This window comes from Pongo pygmaeus, chromosome 4 (genome assembly GCF_028885625.2).
Source record: "Pongo pygmaeus isolate AG05252 chromosome 4, NHGRI_mPonPyg2-v2.0_pri, whole genome shotgun sequence".
NCBI classification, from domain to species: Eukaryota; Metazoa; Chordata; class Mammalia; order Primates; family Hominidae; genus Pongo; species Pongo pygmaeus.
In genome coordinates, this window is record NC_072377.2 from 130818937 (window position 1) to 130833244 (window position 14308).

At 37.5% G+C, this 14308-nt stretch overlaps 1 protein-coding gene across 5 annotated transcripts in view; it reads left to right on the forward strand.

Moving 5' to 3' along the window:
• Window positions 1-8441: 8441 nt before the first annotated feature.
• Window positions 8442-14308, forward strand: part of GRAMD2B (GRAM domain containing 2B) — a 130279-nt gene continuing 124412 nt past the window's right edge. Inside the window, exon 1 of one of the 5 annotated variants that reach the window (XM_054488076.2) lies at window positions 8442-8781. In XM_054488076.2, the coding sequence (XP_054344051.1) occupies window positions 8654-8781 (128 nt within the window). In that variant the 5' untranslated portion in view covers window positions 8442-8653. The remainder of the gene's footprint in view (window positions 8782-14308) is intronic. The other 4 variants (XM_054488068.2, XM_054488073.2, XM_054488072.2 and 1 more) reach the window with 4 other exon arrangements.

The window sequence follows — 14308 nt, forward strand, 5'->3', positions numbered from 1 at the left end:
GCTGCTCACTGCTTCCAAGATGGTGCTTTGGATAATGCATCCCCAAAGAGGAGAAATGCTGTGTCCTCCCTTAGCAGAAGGACAAAGAGCAAGTCTACTCCCACAAGCTCTTCCTATAACAGCATTAATTCATCAGGGCTCAGCCAAACACATCCCAAAAGCCCCACCTCCCAGCACTGTTGCATTGGGGGTTAAGTTTCTAACACATAAATTTTGGGGGAAACATTCAGACCATAGGACTACCTCCTGATAACAGTTATTATTGGAATATACCCCCAGAAAGAACAGCAACATAACTGCCTAATTGAGCCCTGCCCAACTTCGTGAACAAATTGCCAATTTAAGCCACTACATTTGGGAGAGGTTTGTTATACAGCAAGAGATAACTGAGACCGAGCCCATTTCACTGGCTACCAAACACACCAACTCAGTAAGGGAAATGTACTAGCATAGTTGGGGTTTTACTATCAGGTCTCCATCTTCAAATTTCTACAGCACTGCTCTGCCTAGTTTGGTCGCAATTTATTTCCAATCAAGACCACTGTAGTTGACTCCTGGTTATCTGTTCCTGCCCCTATTTACTTCTTACATCAATCTAACTTCCATGTTATTCAAGTGGCTAGGATCCTAATTAACATTCTCCCTGCCGTCACTCTTCCGCTGAAGCACACTTCTGTCTGTGGGATAAAACCCTGGGCCCAATAATCATAACCTTCATAATGAGGCTTTGCCTGACTTACAAGAGGTAGAGGAGTATTTAACCATTGACCCCCAGACCCCACAGATCAAGGGGTGTTCCCCCGACCTCTGGGCATGTGCCATGGCCTAGAAAGTTCCTTACAGCACCAAAAATCTAATTTCTTTATATTTTCTTTAGATTAATAAATTAATCTAATACCTGAGGTATTAGATGAAGCACTTGAAGTGAGACAATCTCAGCCACAAATAAGTGGAAGCCTGCAGAGAATTGTCCAGTATAGTCACAGCTGAAATCAGAGGGCCAGTCAAGCATTTGTGAATCCATGTGCCAGCTGTACCTGCTGCTCCCTGTCTGAGGTCATCACATCAATATCCATTTCCTTAGGAAGCCACAGAAAGTCTGATGTAAAAGGTCTCCTAGGAAGTGCACAGATATCCTGGAGCTCCTAAGCTGTTTATGCAAACCCTGAATCTCCATAAATCATCTTTTCAGACAATGTTATCTCAGTTAAATTTATCCGTGGACCGTGTCTTCCCAGGAAAAACTTACAAGACAATCAGAAACATCTCCTCTAGAACCACCTGATGTAGGATTATTTTGTAAGAGAACAACCCAAGGAGCCTCTATAACCCCAAGTGATCAAAATTTAAATCAATAAGAAATTGACATCGTGTGCTTCTTGATCTGATGCACTGAGAAGAACACAAAGATTATCATTGTAGTGATCTTACCAAAGATACAAAACCTGAATTTAATCAGAAAGAAGCATCAGAAAACCCAAATTGAGGAACATTCTAAAAAAAAAAAAAAAAAAAAAAAAAAAAACTGTCCCATACTCCTCAAATTTATTGACAGGGGAAGAAAAAAAAAAAGATCAAGGAACTGATTGGAGAGACTAAGGAAACATGCTTATAAAATACAACATGGCCCCTGGGTTGGACTGCAGCCTAGAAAGACAGTTGAAAATTTTGAATAAGGCCTATGTATAAAGTAGTATTGTGTCAGTGTTAGTTTTCTAATTTTGATTAATTGTATTATAGTTGGATCTGGATGAAATGATGAAGTAGCTCTTGTAAGAGTTCAAAATGAGAAGTTAAAAAGTTTAAGTTGTTAAAATCAGTGGATAGCAGATAATGAGCAATTGGAAGATGATACCTGAAATAGGCAGATTACAAATGACATTTGTTATATTTAGTTGGATATTGGTTGATTTGATCACTGATTTGCAACATGAGTTTGGGGCTATCGCACTACACCCCCAAGTTCACACTCACCTATTTTTACTTGAATATGTCACTTAATTCTTAGAGAAACTTCAGAATAGTGTTGCTCACAATTCACTTTGATTTTACAATGTAAAATATACACATAAATATTTTTACAAGGGGAAAAGAAAGAGGGAATATCATACAAACAAAAGGCTAACTTCCAAAGAGATAGTTGAGTTTCACAATCAGTTAAAGCAGAATCACCTGGGAAGCTTGTTTAAAAAACAACTCTGATGCCCAAGTCTCACACCAAACCTATAAAATCAATGTATAGGTGTGGGGTATTTGTACAAGTCCTGTGCAATTGTGAGGCATACTAAGAAAGTTTGAGAACCACCATTTAAGAAAATAACTGGTCTCTAAATTAGGATTCATTATCCACTAGATGGTGCCAAGAATTCAAAGACGGAACTTTGTGGTACAATGTCTATTTTCCTTTGAGTATACAGTGTGTTCATTTTCCTTCTTACCCACTTTCTCTTCCACCTCTCCCCAACTTCTAGGAAAGGGTTACATCACACCAAAATAGATATTTTGTTCAGTATCAGTTTAGCAGCTTCTCCTTGGAATTTGGTTATAACAGACAGGCTCGTTCTGAAGGGATCTTGAGAGGAGGTTGTGTGAGTACTCTTCCCTTAGCCTTTTACTTTCTCAGTGCAGATATTTAGAAGAGGAAAATCCACTGTAAGAGGTGGCCTCGTTGGCAATGAGTAATTGGATAAGAAAGAATGGTCTGACCAGTTCCTAAAAGCCATATTTAGCCGTTTGTGGTTTTGATCCCTGTCCTTTCCCGGAAACAGTGATTTCAAGAACGTACCACAACTATTTGGTACATTATATCAGTTAAATAATAAATCATATTATTAAATAATGTCAGATTACTCTTAAGCTACCACTGCCTCAATGGGAAAGCATTTGACAATTTCTTAAACTGTTTTATCCTTTCTTTATCCTCAGGATTTTTGCACATTAAAAAATCCTGTGCAGATGATAATCTCATTTCAGTTTTTCTGATGAGTTTATGTGTTTGGAATCTGCTCCAAGGTATTGTGTTTATCCTCATGAATATTTATTTTTAAATGTGCATTGAATAGAAATGGCTAGAAAGCCGAGCAAGACAAATAACATTTTATTAATCCTTGTCTTAGTCTCTTTGTGCTGCTATAACAAAGTACCTGAGACTGGGCAATTCGTGAAAAAAAAATGTATTTTCTTACCATTCTCGAGGCTGGGAAAGATTGGGGCGCTGGCTTCTGATGTGGGTTTTTTGGCCACATCCTCACGCGGAAGGAGGAAGAGGGGCAAACTAACTAAATGGTTTATGAAGCCTCTTTTATAAGGACCTTAATCCCACTAACAAGGGAGAAGCCCTCATGGCCTAATCATCTCTTAAAGGCCTCACCTGTTATCACACTGGCACCCTTTGAATTTTGGAGGGAACACATTCAAACCATAGCAGTCCTACAAATATCTATTGAGCAACTATATGTACCAGGCACTGTCATACACATTGGTGTAGGGATACAGTGTTGAACAAAGCAAAAAAATATAAGCTCTCATGAATTTGCATTCTAGCTGTGAGAAATGTACAGAGGAAAAAAATAGCAAGATAATGATAGAGTGACAACTCTTTTACATAATAAAGCAGAGAGGTGTAATAGTTTCTGCACAAGCCGGGATTATTTTTGACACTGTAGTCAGGGGAGGCTCCCTGAGAAGGTGATATTTGAGTTGAAATTGAATGATGACGAGAAGAGCCAGAAAGGAAGCTATATAGTCAGTGGGCAGAGCAGGTGCAAAGATCCAGGGATAGAAACAAGTGTGGTATATTGCAGATTACGAAGAAAGCCAATGCAAGGAAGCATGAGCTAAATGAGGCTGGAGATATGGGCAAAGACCTGAGCATGGCCAGAGGTTGCAATTTAGTGAAATAGAAAATTAGGTGATTTTAAAGGGAAGAGTAACATGGTTTTTAAAAATAAAATTTTTAAATTTTATTTAAAATTTAAAATGATTTAAAATTAAAATTTAAAATTTAAAATGATTTTAAAATCATATTTTTAAATTTTAAAATCATCCTGGATCCTGATTGTAGAGGTGACACAAGTGGAAAGAGAGCAATTGGAATACTGCTGCAATAGTCTAGATAAGAGATGGCAGCTTGGACTAGTAATAGGAATACCAGTGGAGAGAAGCAGTGAAATTCTGGATGTGTTCTGAAGGCACAGCTGATAAGATTTGTTGATTAACTGCATGTGGGGAACAAGGGCATGAGAGAAATCAACAACACCTAAATTGCTGTTAGACCAACCAGGTGGATGAGGAAGCCCTTTAATGGTCTGTCCTTACACTGCTAATAAACACGTACCTGAAGCTGGGTAATTTATAAAGAAAAGAGTTTTAATTGACTCGCAGTTCCACATGGCTGGGGATGCCTCACAATCACGGTGGAAGGCGAATGAGGAACAAAGTAAAGTCTTACCTGGCGGCAGGCAAGACAGCGTGTGCATGGGAACTCGCATTTATAAAACCATCAGATCTCGTGAAACTTATTCACTACCACGAGAATGGCATGAGTCAAACACCCCCAAGACTCAATTATCTCCACCTGGCCCTGCCCTTGATACGTGGGGATTATTACAATTCAATGTAAGATTTGGGTGGAGACACAGCCAAACCAAATCAGAACAGTAAAATGAGACAAGAAAAATTCTGGAGGAGAGCTGTAAATAAAAATTCTACTTTGGTCACAGTAAGTTTGAGATGTTTATTTAATAGGGAGAAGTAAGAGCGGAATTATAAGACTTGGACGTCATCAGCATATAAATAGCATTTAAAGTTATAGGATGAATAATATCACTGAGAGAATGTGTCGATAGAGAAGAGTATCTAGGACTGATCCCACTAACTCTATATTGACGTTGTATTGTTACTCTCTCAATAAGCCTTCAGTGATTTTCCTTGTTTATTTATTTATTTGAGAAAGGGCTCACCCTGGTGCCCAGCCTAGAGTGCAATGGTGTGATCATAGCTCACTGCAGCCTTGAACTCCTGGGCTCAAGCGATCCTCCCACCTCAGCCTCCCAAGTAGCTGGGTCAGTGGTTATTTTTGTTTAAGTAATGTGGTTAAAATCAATATTGGTAAAGTGAGAATAATAATACTGCATACAGTTATTGCAAGGAGTAAATGAGGAATATGTAAAATATCTAAGAGATTGCCTGGCGGAGTAGGAAATCAATAAAATATGACCTTTTTTTCCCCAATTTCCTTCCTTGGTAAAAGTGGACTCTGCGGTAAATTGCAATAGAACTAAAATCTCTCTATTGGCTCAGATGTCTTTACAGCTAGAGAAAGTCTTAAGAATCATCTGCCTCTGCATTTCCAAAAGGAGATTCTTCCTATAGGATATTAAGTTTTCCATTTCTATTTGGTTGAGCCTGAGTTAATGAAGTTGAATAGATTTATTAAATGCAGACCTTCATAGAGACCTCTAAAGGACAAAAATTGTGTGCCGTATTTGCCAACTTCCACACAAGCTAGAGAAATTGTCCACAGACCACAATTTAGGAAAGCATTGATTTACCCCAAGCCCCCATTTTACGTAAGAGAAAACTGAAGCCAAGGGAGATAGGGTAACTTGAGTAAAGTTCCACCGCTAGTAAAGTGTTCTGACACCAAATTTGGAGCTCTTTTTTCTAGAATATTCCATCACTATGATGTCGCTTATTATTACTAACATTACCCCAACTTTCCAACAGCCTTTCCCTCTGAGTAGCCTACTTCAGCTCTTTTCCTAAAAGCTGAGTTTATGAGGCGTCTATACAGGGCTTTCAGGTAGATAAGATGCCTAGAGAAAGCAGCCAAGTGCCTCTGTCTGAAATAGAACCCCTGTGGTTTATGAAGAGTTGCCTACGTAAGAATGACTTTGTTACATATTCATAATATGGAGTAAGAGGTAGAGATTTTCCTTTTTTTTGAAAAAAAAAAAAAGCACAAACTGAGTAATCAAACTGTTACCGTATTTATGGCCTCATCTCCAATAATATGTGTGACCTTGGATCCATTCACCTGAGGTAAAATCTCTGAACTTTCATTTGTCTGCCTGTTATTAAGAAAGGCAGTAAAATGGAAGTTAATATTTGCTTAACCTTTGACCTATAATGCAGTTTCTAAATCAGCAGAAAGTATCTTTGTAGAGTTAAGCAGGAAAGAGAAAAAACAGAGCTTTGCCAAGTGCCTTTTCTCATCACCATTTCACAGAGAAGAAAACTGGATTACACAGGCAGTAAGCCCTTAGCATGTTCAAGGGCCCTTAACATGTTAGGCAAAAGGCAAGATTGGAAGCCAGGTTTGTCTCACATTAAAGGTGTATTACCCCTTCAATGAAAAAACCTAGAGTGCAGCCATTAGAATGGGGAGAAGAAGGGCTTCCCATAGACCTGAGAAGAGTTGGGTGGTGAGTACTACCCTAAACTTTGCCTGGTGACCACGGAGGGAAGTGGAAGTACAGAAGGGGAAGTGGGAGATGAAGTGGGATTGTAGTAGCAACAGTTTGGAGGACTAACAAATACAATTTCTAGATCTTTAATAGATGTCATCTACCCTACCCTAAAGCTACCTTTCCTAGTCTCATGATAGCAGACCTCTAAAGCATATCAGGCTTTGATCCCAGGAAGATCCACTGTATTGCCTAAGTTCCTCCTGATGACCTACTGAACCTGAAGACCCTCTCAAAATTTCCCTCATTTAGCTCAAGTGGTTGGCAACAGTTAAAACGTAATTGCCCCTGGAGCTATTATCATCTTACTGCATTAGTGATATGAATGTAGGATCTGAAGCAGTTAGCTACTGCTGTGTAGAAATCCATCTCAAAACCTGAGTTGGAAACAATTAATTATTTTTTATGAGTCTACAGGTGTTCAGGTAGTTCTGCTGATCTAGATCAGTTAGATGTTGGCTGGGCTCACTACTGTGTCTGTGGGGACTTGGCAGGTCACTGGGGAGCTGGGTGGTCTACGACAGCCAGAATGACTCAGCTCTGTGCCATGTGGTCTCATGTGGAGGATGCCTCTAATTCAGTCGTGTAGTCATAGTGACCACAGGAAAGGAGTAGAAACCCACGAAACTTCTTGAGCTCTAGACTCAGAACTGTCACAGCATCACTTCTGCCACATTTTATTAGCCAAAGCAAGTAACAAGACCAGCCCAAGTTAGAGTGGGCAGAAATTACAGAGCTATAAGGCAAAGGCTATGGATATATAGAGGCCATTAATGTAGCTGGGATTATCAATGCATTCAATCTACCACAACCTAAGGGCAAATTTTAATTGAAAGGATAGGAAAGGGGCTGGGCGCAGTGGTTCACACCTGTAATCCCAACACTTTGGGAGGCTGAGGTGGGTGGATTTCTTGAGGTCAGGAGTTCGAGACCAGACTGGCCAACATGGCAAAACCCCATCTCTACTAAAAATACAAAAATTAGCCAGGTGTGGTGGTCCATGCCTGTAATTTCAGCTACTCGGAAGGCTGAGGCAGAGGTTGCAGTGAGCCGAGATTGTGCCACTGCACTCCAGCTAGGTGACAGAACAGGACTCCGTCTCAAAGAAAAAAAAAAGGAAGGAAAGGAAAGGATAGAGAATATAAGTTGTTTGCATTCGAAATAATCTCTTGCATAGATCTCTCTTGTTCTGTTACCTAGTTTTGAACTCAAGCAAATTGTACTCTTCTTTCTCATTTGTAAATCTTTATCTTAGTATATCCTATGCAAATAAATCATCTCCAAATGTACACTTTGTTTTGCAATGGTCTTAGATTAAAGTGAATTAAGTACCTAAAACTATTTAATTATTTGAGTTCAGCCAATCAGATTTTTGTTTGATACAGAGTGAAAAAAAAGAAAGAAAAACTTTAATGCCATTTCATTATTCTTCTAATTGATGAGCAACTTTACTGTCTGCATTAGTGACATGGTAGAACAGCTAAAAAGAAGGAAGTTCGAGAAAGTTCGGCTTCTCTGTGAATTTGCTTTCCAGCATGACAGGTTTATCATCAGTAAATATTCATTGAGTCCCCACAGTGAGAAAAGAATCATGATGAGTATGACACAAAACATATTCTAAAGAGAAATATATATTCCGATTACAGAATGCACGTGAGACACGGGTGATAAGACATTGATCATGCCGTTCAATAATGAATATCAAAGTTGTGTTACATTTGTTTAATTTATGTAATGAATAGGCATGAACTTGTAGGACAACTGAGGACCATTTGGGGTGAATTATGGTGGAGCCTTTGAGGTAACACACAATCACTGTCTTCTACAGTGAAGAAAGACATCAGGATTGGGGAAAGACATACGTCATCATGAGTAAAGGGTCAGTGATGTGACTCCAAGTCAACATCAAGATAAGATGAAGCTCTTAAGGCAAAGACGTAACATTATCTTAAAGGTCACATTGAATGTTTCTGTGGTCATTTGCTTTCTCACACATGTGGGTTTCAAGTGCGGCTGGTCCCATCCCTCTGAGCAGACTCTGAAAGAGAAAACTTCTGAGATAGCACTTGTGAGCGAAGAGCAGGCCAACTGGCTCGAAGAGCTGTGGCTGGGCAGGTCTGGTGTAAATACAAAGTTCCTTCCTGACATTCCCCAGAGTTTCTTGAAGATCACCTGGCCTCTAGAAGATGACAAAGAGACAGCAAGTCCTACAAGCAAAAAGGAGCATTCAGCAAACATTCCAAGCGCAGCTCATGCCCTGGAAGAGTATGTTCCATGGGAGAGAAGTGAAGCCAGTGGGTCCAGACCTGAAACTGTAAGTGACAGGTCTCAGACCTGGCAAAATCATTTGGGAGTGGAGTGTGGCTTCTGTGGTTTAAAAGGTCTTTTTGGTATCTTAAGGACAGTGTCTCCACATGGAGAACGTCTTTGATTGCCCACTGGGGGAGTTTTCCTTGTTTATCATCTGGGTCTTGAGCAAAAGTAAGAATTATCCCACATACTGTAATGTCCTCAGAAACCCCTGATACAAGTACATTTTGCTTATAGGTGTATTGCATAAAACTGGAAGTTTGAGGTTTGTCATGTCACTCAAGCTGAAAGGGGAATTCAAGTGGAGACAGCAGTGAGAAATGCTAGGAGTGGCTTGAAAGATACAGTTGCAATCTAAGACTCAATGTGTTTGGGAGAACTCAGTATTTGCCATTTCAGCTCAGGAAAACTAGGATTATAAGATATTTGCATGAAGTCACACTTGCCGTGTCAACTCTCTACATTTTGGTTTTAGATTCCTTTTAATCTAGAAAGGTAGGTTTGGGTTTGGGTTAGGTTTTATGAGTTATTTGTAAGCAGGCACTATGGGTTAGGTTTTTGGTTTTTTAGGTTTTGCTTTGTTTTTTACTTTAAATTTTGTACAACTGCTAGCAGAATAACAAGTATATGTAGAGATATTTAATTTGTTTAAAAATTCCTCTATTATTCTGACTATAATTCCTTTAAAATCCCTCAAATAATCCTATCTTCAAAGAATAAATAATTGTATTGGAGGGTTGTAAGGCTTAGCCCAGAGCTAGGGCAATAAATAGAATGTCTTCAGAAAGACATGTGAAGGGTACACATAAACACTGTGAAGACAAACACTGTCTGTGAGGCACGATGGGAACTGAAAACATAACATAAAATATAAATGGGTGGGAAGATTAGGATCTCTAGTTTCCTTTCAGACTGGGCTTTGGATTCTACGAACCTGCATTTGAATCCCAACTCTGCTGCCATTTAACTGAATGTGTCGACTAGGAAAAGAGACAGTTTCTCTTGAGTTTCAGTTTTTTTATTTCCAAAATGGTTAAAAAAAAAAAAAAATCTGTTTCCTAGCATTACTAAGAGGATTGAGTAAGTTTCTATATGTAAAATGCCAGGCATATAGAAATTACACAATGAATAAATACCCTCTGCTCCTCATCTTCCATTTCTGAAAATCTAACAAGAAACACTGAAACACGGTATCTCAAATAAACTGCCCAGGGCTCTGCAGTTCTCATGATGGCCCAGCCCAGTCACCAAACCCTACCTCACGCTATAGAGTTTTCACAGGTGCTTTGGGCAGAGGTCCCATTTTAACTCTAATTTACCAAAAATCTCAAAATGATGTCTTTCCTGTCTGGGTTAATTGCTCACTGTGGCTGTGGAGGAGTTGGTAAGCCTCTATATCTGTGTTTGAGTGTCACAAACTGTGGGACATGAGACCAGTTCAATAGGCACTCTGAGCCTCAGTTCTTCCTCTGCAAAATCAGTGTAATACCTACCTCCCAGAAGCATTCCCAGCATTGCACACAAGCGTGTTAAGCCTACCACCATCACCCAAAATGTGGTGACCTTTCAAAAACTCCTTTCCAGTTTGTTACCCAGTTGGGTCTCCTCCTTTGTTTTTTATTACTAGTGGAGAATATTTTTTCATTTGTTATTAGCCACATGCATTTCTTCAGCTATAAATTGCATGTTTATGACCTGACTTACATGTTAAAAGATCCTATGAGCTCAGTTCTGAAGATCAAACGATTTTTTGATGGGGCAGCACCATTTCAGTCACCTCTTCTGAATTTGGCCTGGCCTTGCTACACTTCACTGTTTTAAAAAATTGCAGGATGAATGCTAAATTGAAGAAATATGTATAATCAACAGCAACATAGATATAAACTATTATATAATAGTATATGAGCCTTTCACTTTACCTGTCTTTAATTTCATGCTTTCTAAATGACTTAAGATTTTGTTGACAATCATCATTATTAGTGTTCTTTGTTATTGCCATTATTACAAACAGGTGAAGTAAACAACTACCTAGAAAATTATGATTTCAGGATTATCAGGAAGAATTAAGGAAAAGTACCAAAAGTCCTGGCCTTGGACTTATGTAGACATACATAAAAAAGAATAAAAACACAAGATCTTCAAAAGGAAGAGAGATAATCAAATTCATTAATTCTGAATACGTTTCTATGTATATTGTTTAAAATAGTTACCAAGAAATAAACACTAACATTTATGGTTAATTAATTTTCAACAAAATGGGCAAGATAATCCAATGGGAAAAGAATAGCCTTTTCAACAATAGTGCCAGGACAATATTCTAAAGAATGAAGTTGGACCCCTACCTTACAACATACACAAATATTAACTCTAAGTAGATCATAGACCTTATATAAGAGCTAAAACTATAAAAATCTTAATAAACATATGAGTAAATAATCATTGGGTTGGGCAATTATTTCTTAGGCCCAACAGCAAAATCGCAAGTGATAAAAGAGAAAATTGATAAATTGGACTCTACCAAAATGGAAAACTTTCTTTGGTGCTTCAAAGGACACCATGAAGAAAGTGCAGAGACATCCTATGAAATGATAGAAAATATTTACAAATCATATATTTTAAGGAACTTGTAGCCACAATATATAAAGCATACGAGTCAATAATAAAAAGACAAATAACCCAATTTTAAAACGGGGCAAAGGATTTGAATGGATTTTTCTCCAAAGAGAATACACAAATGGCCAATAAGGACATGCAAAGATGCTCAGCATCATTAGTCGTTAGGAAAATGCAAATCAAGACCACAATGCAACACCACTTCATACCCACTCGAATGGCTGTATCAAAAACAAAAAAAAAAGAAGTGTTGGCAAGCATGTGAGAAACTGGAACTCTCATCCACTGCTGGTCAGAAATGTAAAATGTTATGACCATTTTGGAAAAAAGTTTGTCAGTTCCTCAAAAAGTTAAATATAGCAATTTCATTCCTAGATATACAATCAAGGGAATTGAAAACATGTGTTTGCCTAAAAACTTGTATATAAATATCCATAATAGTATTATTTTTAATAGCCAAAAAGTAGAAACAATCCAAGTTTCCATCAACTAAATAATGGATAAATACAATGTGGTATATCCATACAATAGAATATTTTTGGTCACAAAATGAGATGAACTTTGAAAACATTGTAGGTGAAAGAAAACAGTCACAAAAGATCACAGATAGTATGATCCCATCTATATATGAAATGTCCAGAATAGGTACTTTTTCTATATATACAGATGAGATGTGAATGTCTCATCTCTAAAGAGAGAAAGTAAATTAGTAGGTTGGTGGTTGCTTAGGGCAGAGTGGAAGAGGAAAATAGGGAGGATGGGGAGGGACTGCTCTTGGGTACAAGGTTTCTTTTGAGTCATGAAAATGTTCTAAAATTAGATGGTGGTGATGGTTGCACAATTCTGTAAATGTACTAAAGCCACTGAATTATACACTTTGAACAAGTGAACTTTGTATTATGTAAATTATATCTTAATAAGGCTTTAAAAAAAAAACTCTAAAATGATAGTTACTTTAAATAAGACCTTATGATTTTATTATAAATATTGCTCAAAATAAACATAAAATTTGCTAAATCCTTATTATGTTCAAGGCAATATTTAAAGTCTTTACAAATACTAGCTAATGTACTTTTTTAACAAACCTATTTGGCAGGTACTATTATTCCCATTTTACAGATTGGGAGACTAAAATATAGAGATTTTCAAATTCCCCAGCTATTAAGTAGCACAGTAAGAATACAAACAGAAAGAGTCTGCATTTTTTAAACAAAGTATGTACTGAGTCTGGATCTAATTGCAAACTATGGGGAGGAAATTCTTGAAATTCAGAAAACTGTGGAAATTTTGAAATATTATAATTAATGATGGAACCTAACACAGCTAATGCCTCAGAGTAAATATCTATCTAATTACTTCACACAATAGCAGTGGAAAATGAAAGTGTAGGTTGTAGGATCGCTTCCCGCTCTTGTCCTGTACAAAGACAATATTTAACACAGATGGGCTGTTGCTGGTACGTTTTCATTCTCTCAAGAGTCACAACAGGGAGGGATTCTACAAAGCAGCATGATGTGAAGAGGATCTAGATTACCAGGTCAGGAGTGGAACATGAATCAGGAGGCAGCCCTAGCTCTGCCACCAACTATTCAAGTGACCTATCCCCACTAGTGATAGATCTATAACAGGAAGTATTTTAAGTACATGCATTCTAAGGCTCCTATTGGCTCTAAAACCTCACCCTCTATATCCTCTATATAGTCTAGTTTCTAGACTAATCTCAGAAACATCTTGGCCAGTGGTATGTTCATTCCCAAACAAATCTTTCTGAGATCTGTTTCACAGAATTCTCCAAACATGTCTTTGATTCTGTTTCCACTACTCTGGCCCCTGGTGCTCCAGCTGTGGGAGGGAACAGAGAAGATGTGTCTGTTTCTCACTTTGAAGGGTAAGGCCTCTTGAAAATAATGACTGTATTTAGTGGATATTGGATATACTTTCAGAATTACCAAATGATTTTGATAATCCTTTAGAGCAAAACATAATTTTGATGATGATAAAGTGTTCATTGTGATTATCTCTGGTGGTTGAGGATTACAGATGATATTTTTCTTCTTTATATTTTGTTTATTTTCAAAATGTTTGTAATGAGTATACATTTTGTTTTGTGAACTAAAAAAAGCAGTATATTTTAAAAACCTTAGTGGCACAAAGTTGTGAATGTAGTTCATGCCACTGAACTATACACTTTAAAATGATTAAAATAGTAAATTTATGTTATGTATCCCTTAGGCCAGTAAAATTAATACAAAAAATAACCTTATGGGGGACACTAATAATCATACTATCTTCAGAAGTATTTCTCTGAAAATAATTATCAATTTGCATAAAATCAAACAAAGGCAGAATATGCAATAACCACTATGAAATTTGACAGATAACAATGCTATTGAAATCAAGAATGCTGCTTTTTAAAATCTGGTAACTCTGAGGTCAAATGTATATGTTTTATCAAACACCCAAATGTGAATGTTTAAATGTTTACAGCGGTGTAAGGGAGTCAGCTCATGCTTGCTCAACTGTCAGCTCATTACAGGCTCAATTCCCAAAGTCACGTTCAGTGTACCACGTCAGCAGCTTGAAATCAGCTGTGGTGGGAGTATTTACACTGTGGAAATTGGCCAATGTTACATATCAGAGCTTTTTTTTTTTTCCTGGAAAACTGGTTTACCAATGCATCACTGTTTAAATAATAAACATATCAATCAACAGAAAGTTCTGCAAACAAAATTTTTAAAATTAACTATCTCAAATCATTTTATAAATTTAAGCAAATATAGTTAAAAGCACTAAAAAGACTTACCCAAGCTGGTGGATAAATTAGAATAGGAACTTGGGTTTTCAAATTTCTTACCTTTATATCTTAAAGCCCCAAATGCACACAAAAAAAGAAAGATTATCTTAAGTCCAATCTTGCC